This window comes from Psammomys obesus, unplaced genomic scaffold (assembly GCF_907164565.1).
Source record: "Psammomys obesus unplaced genomic scaffold, mPsaObe1.curated_primary_1811, whole genome shotgun sequence".
Classification (NCBI taxonomy): Eukaryota; Metazoa; Chordata; class Mammalia; order Rodentia; family Muridae; genus Psammomys; species Psammomys obesus.
In genome coordinates, this window is record NW_026586550.1 from 9,862,939 (window position 1) to 9,871,449 (window position 8,511).

The window sequence follows — 8,511 nt, forward strand, 5'->3', positions numbered from 1 at the left end:
GATAGATGGATAGATGGATAGATGGATAGATGGATAGATGGATAGATAGATAGATATCACCAATCTCCAGATATTAAAAAAAAAAAAGCAAAGAAGAAAATTTCCTACAGGGTTTTTGAACAGTGAGATGAAGTCAGGTTTGTGTTTCTTCAAAATCATGTCAAGAAGGTGGACAGCCTCAGGTTGTCTTCTCCAAAGAGCACTTCCGACAGTGTGCCAAATGTCTTTATAGGGTCCCCATAGGCTGGCAGCTTAAAGAAAAAATAAGACCAGTGTGAAATAATACATGTCATCCACATGTTAACCACACTCACATCTACTTTTTACTACACTATTACCAAAGGAAAAACTAATGTCCATTTTTAATATAAAGTTACATACAGCAGCCAAAATATAACCATACAGTTTATTAGAATTCTTTGGCAACAATGCTTTGGCAACTTGCTTTCTAACAACATAAAAATCAAACAAACCCAAACTAAAGTGGAACATCTGCTGAGGTTGATCTTACCACTTTGTAACCTATGTGAGCTACAGTGAGAGAAATTCCTCTACTTTCATTTCCTTTTATGTAAAGCAGGAGAGCGGGCATGGTGACATACAACTTTAATCCCAGCACTTGGGGTGCACAGGCAGGCAGAGCTCTGTAAATTCAAGACCAACCTAGTCTACATAGCTAGTTTGAGGCCAGCAAAGACCACATAGTGAGGCCTTGTCTCAAAACAAACAAAAGGACAACCTACTGGATTACAGAGCTGGCTCAGTGGTTTACAGCTTGTGATACTTTTGCAGAGGAGTTCATTTGCCAGCACCCACAGGCTGGCTCACAACCATCCTTAACTCCTCTTCTGACCTCTGAAAGCTCTTGCACACATGTGATACACAGTCACACAATCACACACAGTCACACATGCTCATGCAAGCAAGCACACACAAAAAATTAAACTAAAAATTAAAACAAAACAAACTATAACAAAAACAAACAAACAAGGAGCATTACCCACTCCTAAGGCTTACAGATCTTGGCTGGGCTTTTCTGTTTTGTTTCTTGAGATAGTATCAATAGCCCATACTAGTCTGAAACCTACCTTATTTTCCCAAGTCCTGGGAGTACAGGCCTGAGCCACCACACTCAGCAGTGTACAAGTTTTTAAATGAAACAACTACATAAAACACACACCTCTGTATCACAGGAACTCAATAAAGGTGCTTTTCCTTCTTCCCCTAATACCCATGTCATTTGGGAGTAACATTTTATTTGTCTAAGAAATTAAAAGTTATACTTTGCTTTAGCTATTTTCAAAAGCAAAGAAACATTAAGAACTTTTATGAAGTCATCATAATAAGCTTACTAAGCTCTTGCTGTGCACCTTAGCACAGCCCAGAGTGCTCTACATGCATGACTGTATTTTACAAAATCTGAGGTCAGCACTACATCTTCCTCTGTTCTACAAATATAAAAATTGAGACAGCTGAATCACTGACCAAAGTCACAGCAGAGTGATGGATCTGAAAATGGCCATCCATTCCCTAACCAGTGAGTTATACCTCCTGTTGTACATAATACTTAGCAAGTTAATGTATTTCCAATAATGAATTAGGGATAGAAAAATATCTGGCAAATAGCATAGTAAGTGATGAGTTAAGATTGATCTAGGTAAGCCTGCCCGGACCTAGACAGCCAGGTCCAGGCTGAACCATAGGCAAGAAAACAAGCCAGGTCTTTTTAAGTGTTGACTAGGGGGCTACAGGTGAAGCTCAATGGCAGAGCACATGCTTAGCATGTGTGGGGCCTTGTAGTCAACCCAATTTACACACACAAACACAGTTAAGTTTGGGAGACTAATAGAATATATGCACAGGAGAGCCTGGGGCCACAAGTTTATCTTCACAGTGGAAGGCATGCTTAATGTGCAAGAGGCCCCTGGCTCAATCTTCAGGACCAGGAAGCACTGTGATAGGTCTTCTGTGTGAGAATGAGGGAGAAGCGCAGGCAACACATCTCAGTCTTCTCACTCATTGGAAAGAGATCATCCAACTCCCTGCTTTGCTTCTCCTGCTTCAATCCCATCTCTGCCAATCTCCTGACTAAACGTATAGCTTTTTGTCAGCCAGATGTGGTAGAACAAACATGTAATAGATATAAACTACTTGGTCAGCAGAGGCAGGAGATCTCTAGAGTCCTTGAGTGAAATACGTCTGGACAACACAGCAATCTCAAGTTAACTGCAACTTGTCACATGGCATGAGTACCTATGCACACACACTGCTGCTCACATCGATACACTGGCATGCTGGTTTGCCTACCTGTCTCTCCTAAGTCTGAATAAAGAAGTCAATTAACAGGACCTAATTACAGGTTAATACACTGGCAAGCCACTTCTGGGGCTGCCAAAATGATGAGCTGTCCCTTGGCCCTGGTCACTTCCCTCAGAATTGTTTTCTTGGCCCTGTCTCTGTAAAAGTAAAAGACTGTGTAGGTTTGAGCTATGGACTGCAGCAGACTGAAAAGTCTGAACAGCAACATAAGGCTCAAAAAGTTTCACACTCTAGATCGGGGCTGCTCAATCAGTAACACCATGCAAATATGACCCCCTGAAAAAAAACACAAACAGTTCTTGGTTCCAGCTATTCAAACAAGTGAGGTTGTAGTCTGTGACCCAAAAAACAAAACAAAGCCAAACACAAACATACAAATAGCATGGTGGACACCAGTATTCTAGTACATGTGCTCTAGGATAGGAAGTGCTGGGAAGCCACATTAATAGGTAGGTAGGGTGAAAGCTAAACTAAAGAGAGGACAGTCAAATAGTAAGGAAGGCCTGTAGGTATCGAAAGAAATTACAATTGGTAACTAAGTGGACACAGGATACAAAGGGAGTCTCAAAACTGTGGAGCTCAATGTAGAGCTCAAAGCCTTAGGTTCAATCCCTGCCATGGGGAAAAAGTTCTAGCAAACTGGAAACAGCCTTATCACAGAGACTACGGAAATCTTATAAGCAACTAATAATAATAATAATAATAATAATAATAATAATAATAATAATAATAATGATGATGATAATAGTAATAATAATAGAGCAACCAGCCATGAAAGCACAAACACATCCGTAATCTCAATCCTCAGAAGGCTGAGGCAGGAAGGATCACAAACTTGAGACCAGACTAAGCTACACTGTGAGACCCAGTCTCTCTCTCTCTCTCTCTCTCACACACACACACACACACACACACACACTAACTCTACCCTTAAAATACTCGCTGTAGAATGGGGCCTAGAGAGACAGCTCAGCAATTAAAAGTGCTTAAAGCTCTTCCAGAGGAACTGAGTTTGACTCCCAGTATCCATCCAAACAGTTCACACCCAACAGTTTGTAATCCATTTCCAGGTGATGCAATGTTCTTCTGGTTCCCATAGGCACCTGTACTCTTGTGTACAGACATGCACACGCATACATATAATTGAAAAAGTTAAAATAGTCTAAAAGAATTTCTAAAGAACTAATAACTGTCTTTGTGTTATCTATGATTAGTGCACAAGTTCAGTAAATTATACAGAAAAGTTCCATTTTTTCCTCGTAATGAGTCAGTCTATAACAGATCAAAAACATATGTACACAAATCATAGGCACTCACATGTCCATGACGATCATCACAGAAGTGCACAGATTTACCTAGTTTCCCAATTTTAGTAAATATCCTTTAATAGTAACAATTGAAAGGTAATACATTTTTCCAAACCTCTAGTATGTACTTTAACTCACCTTGCAAAATACACATATTTCATTTAATGTTTTGGGATACTTTCAACGTATCACATTTACTCATTCACCATGTAAGGGACACTGGTAAATTCAATTTAATAAGGAAACAAACCCAACTACATAAAGTGGTCTGAGGGGGAAGTAATCAGGGCAAGAGGGTACACACTAAGGGTATTTGACCTAGCCAGAGAGGTCAGGGGAGGGACGGAGTTGGGGAGTATGACTGAGCTAATAGCTAAAACATAAAAATAAACATGGACTGATATCTACAAGGTAAGACATGCATTGAAGGAAGTGAGGACACGGTGGGGTTCCACGAGGGGTGGGGGAGAGGCTATTCTGTCAAAGACCTAAAAAGCCCAAGACAGCAAGAGTACAGCAAATGAATCCAACAAGGTAGGCAACTTCTACCCTGTACAGGGATTTCTAGTCAATGCTCAGGATTCTGGTCTTTACCCTAAAAGCACAAATGATGAGTATTTAAAACATCTAGTAAACTTGGGCTACAGATACGGTGGCTAAGAGTCTCCTAACAGAGGGCCCAAGTCTGGTTTCCAGCATCAGGCAGCTCACAACCACCTACAGCTCCAGCTCCAGTAAGTGACTCTAATGCCCTCTTCTGGACTCAGCAGGCATCTGCTCTCATGTGCATTTGTGCATGTGTGTGCATGTGCATGACTGTATGTATACGATATAAAATATCTGGCTAAGCTTGAACTAGAACATGGAACTAGAACTGTATTTAGGGAGATAGGAGGAGACTAAATTCTTGCAACACTAGGCAGTATGGAGAAGAAGCCAGTGAGTGCATACTGACAGTCTCCTCCATGGTCTGGCAGTGAAGAGAATGGCAAGGAGACTGAAAGTGAGATCAAAGCAAAGACAGATCACTAGAGAAAACGATAGGAAACCACACAAAACAGAGAAGTTAACAGGACAGGCATAATGGACCTGGGCAAGGTAACAACAGAAGGGACAATACAGAGGCACAGGGTGGAAAGACGCCTGCTGGCCTGCACTTCCTCTAGGTCCACTGGAGGGTAAGTGTTTGAGAGGTGGAAACGTGAAAGAGTCACCACAATGAGTAAGGCAGGGTGACCAGCCTGTGGAGCACTGATGGCGGCTGCATACAGTAAGCTTGTGCGCGTATCTACTTGGTGGGCACTGACAGGCCACAATGGTGTGAGCCATGCAGTTAAACCCACACGCAGGGTTAGGAACTCTACAGCCACCCACCACCCTTTTCTCCTTCCTCACTACTTACGGTGTTTAAGTTTTATTGTGATTACAGAAATAATAGAAAACACGGCAAAGGATAGCAGCTTAGCTATTCTTATGAGCAGTAGCAATTAGGTGTATTTATGTAGTTGTTACAACACAGTGTTACTTTTATAATCTTGCAGAAATTAAATGCTAAGGCAGGCCTGGAGGTTCCTGCCTGTAACCAGTAACCACACAGCACAGGGTGAATGGGGAAGACTGTCATGCTATTCTGGGCTGCACAGTTAATTCCCCCTATGCTACATCATGAGACTGCCCTCTAAAACACACAATGTTTTTTTAAATCTGAAACTATACTCATTAAATCATCACTACCTGTCACTTTTCTAGCCGTTGGCAACCACCAATCTAATTCTACAGTTTTGTTTTGTTTTTTTAAGTTTAGCTACACTTAGTAAGTGTGCAGTGTATTATGTGAGTGTGTGTGGCACATTCCACTTTATGGCCTCAAAGGTCATACCTGTATCGTGTGACAGGATTTCCTCCTTTTTAATACTAAACTATCTTCCACTGTGTTTTGTTTACCCATTCACTCATCTATGGATGCTTGAGTTCTTCCCAAAGATGATAAATAAAAAGTAAATAACTCTCTGGACTCCTGGCTTTTTAACATGCTTTCTTTTTGACAGTAGGTGGTAGCACACTTCTTTAATTCCAGCACTTGGAGGCAGAGGCAGGTGGATCTCTGGGTTGGAGACATGCCTGAGTTTGAGACAAACTCTGTCTCAAAAGAAGAAAAAAAAAAAAGGCTTTCTCTTCTTGTTGCCAATTAAAACTCTCCTGTACAATGTACACTCCTGTTCATTTCCTTCAAGGGTTTGTGTTTAATGGCAACTCAGGGTATTACATGCTAATAATGTATGTAACATAACTATAACATGGAAGCGTCGCTTTTGAAAAACGTTAACAGTACACCTTTTATCTACTGGGGAAGACAAGCATGATGTGATGTTATAAAATCAATTAAGTTGTGCTTCAAACTATTAACTGTTTCATTTTGGGGAAATTATTTAACCACTGGAAGTCTCTGAGATATTTCACTATGCCATAGGGTTTAAAGGGTTAAATGAGATAAAGCAAGTCTAACCCTTCTTCCAGTGCTGAGACGTAATACGTTGTCAATAATCAGAAATGTTCGTTTCTACAGAACAATTTACCATACCACTTCTGCGATTCTCTAATGTACAAATCTCAGATTTAGGTAATTTTCAAAAATATTGGTAAAGTGGCAAGAACAAGTACTAAAGCAAACAGTTTAAAAACAAAACAGAGAAATCCTGTTTCGAAAAACCAAAAGTATATAAATAAAAACAGTCCTGAAAAAGACTGTCTGTAAACATTTGCTATGTTGCCTTAACTGTACTCATGAATAAGGTGTCTAAATCTGTTTTCAGGAGTGCCACACCTCGTACAAAATATTTGACATCAGCCGGGCGCAATGGCACAGGCCTGTAATCCCAGTACTCAGGGATGCAGAGGCAGGTGGATCTCTGTGGGCTGGAGGCCAGGCTGCTCTACAACAGCGAAGGCTACACAGAGAAACCCAGTCTGGAAAACCAAAGAAGTTTGTGTTCCAGGAACTGTGACAAGTCAAAATCCATCCATTTTTTTCAAGCATCTCTCGGGGTTCTAATCATCAAGATGGCCCACCCCCAACTTTTCCATAGCTGCCACCATCCGGGTGGGCTGTTCCACAGGCAGGTGGGACCACTCCCGCAGAGGCGGGAGGCCTGAGCCCCGGGCACCGCCTTGCCCAGCACCTTCCTCGAAGCTAGCAAGACCTCAGCCCTTGCCTCATGACCCGCCCACAGCCCGCTGAGCCGAGCTTCCTTCCAGCCTCATCTCGGCCTCCCCGCGCGAGCCTCGCGCCGTACCCCGGCGAGCGCTGGTCTGCATACACCTGAAGGATGAGCGGTGAGAGGAAGCAGGCTCGGAACCGCGCGCCAGCTGCGCCGGGCCCCGCCGCTCCGCCTCCTCTTCAAGCATCCCTCTCAAGGGCAGAGCTGCAGCCGCGCCGCGCGCCATTCAAACTGGAGGCGCAGGGCTGCAGGCCAGAACGCGGCGAAAGCGGGCGCGGCGCACAGACCCGCGTCCGCACTCCGAGAGGCCTGACTGCGCCAACGCTCCCCTCGAACCGGCCCCGCCCTGCCCCGTGGGTCCCCGTGGGCACCCCAGGGCCCTGCCGCGCTTACCCGAATTTACCGCCAACAGCGCCGCCATCTTGGAGGAGGACTGCGGAGCCCTCCCGCAGCGGGGAGGACCCCGAGCCCGAAGGCCTGCCCGCGGCGACGCCTGAACAGAAAGGCGACCCGAGCCCACCCCCCTCACCCTTCCCCGAGAACCGCTTGCGAGGCTTGAGGAGGGTTGCACAAACCTCTCCACCCCGCTCTGGCCCACGGTCAACGATTCTCTCTGCGACCATACCCGTTCAAATGAGGCGAGGGCAACCCGTTCGGAGACTAATCGTGCAGTGCATCCTGGGACCTGTAGTTTATTTCTAGTGAGCCGTGAAGTTGAATTGTATGGGAACGTACAATGGGGGAATAAAGAAAGTTCTCATTTCCTTCATTTCAAGTTTAATTTCATTTGAATATGTCCCTGTAGTCAGCTCAAGAACTACGGCTGGCTCATATTAATCAAGTACTTTACCACTGAGTTATATTCGAAGCCCTTTTAAATTCTTTTTATTTTATTTTCTAAGTATGGTGTGGGCAGTGGTGGCGCAGACCTTTAATCCCAGCACTGGAGAGGCAGAGGCAGGTGGATCTCTGTGAGTTTGAGGCCAGCCTGGTCTACAGAGCGCATTCTAGGACAGCCAGGGCTACATAGTGAGATCCTGTCTCGAAAAAAATAAATAAACAAATAAATTTGACTGCACGTATGTCTGTTTACCATGAATGTATTTGCCTGGTCCCATAGGAGGTCAGGAGAGATGGTCCCTGTTACAAATTGTTTGGAGATGCCACTGAGACAGATGGGAGGAAACCACTTCTTCCATGGCACACTGAATCACTGTGAAGCATTATTAAATAATATTGAGTAACTTTTTTTCAAATGCCCAACAACAATTGTATTAAGCTAAAGAAAAAAGCATGAACAGGTTCGGTGAAAGTTGGAGGAGAGGTGGAGAATGTCATGCCTTTTAAGTTAGGCATGGAATAGAAAGGAAACGCCCTTCCAAGAGTAGAGGTGGGCTGGTGAGCTGAGAAAAGTGCCTTAAAAGCCTACCAAGTAACATCTGAATCTAAATATTGTTAGAATTGTTAGTTCTGTCTTGGGCTTTCATTAAGTCTATTGTGAAATCTTTGTAATGATTTCTGTGAATGATTATTACTATCAAGAGTGCACTGTTTGACCAGTCCTTCACTTACACTTGGAAGCCTTCAATGGAGGGCTCTCAGCCAAGTAGCTCTCTTACTAGCAACTGGCCGGACTACCCTTATGGCAGCCCTACTATTTTGGAGAG

General features: G+C 43.6%; 1 protein-coding gene across 2 annotated transcripts in view; it reads right to left on the reverse strand.

The window, feature by feature from the left end:
- The window catches only part of Nup205 (nucleoporin 205), a 68,711-nt gene extending 61,388 nt beyond the window's left edge, over positions 1-7,323 (reverse strand). Inside the window, exons 1-2 of one of the 2 annotated variants that reach the window (XM_055602110.1) lie at positions 7,238-7,323; positions 109-251 (exon numbers count right to left, since the gene is read on the reverse strand). In XM_055602110.1, the coding sequence (XP_055458085.1) occupies positions 109-251; positions 7,238-7,265 (171 nt within the window). In that variant the 5' untranslated portion in view covers positions 7,266-7,323. The remainder of the gene's footprint in view (positions 1-108; positions 252-7,237) is intronic. The other variant, XM_055602109.1, reaches the window with a different exon arrangement.
- Between the last annotated feature and the right edge of the window lie 1,188 nt (positions 7,324-8,511).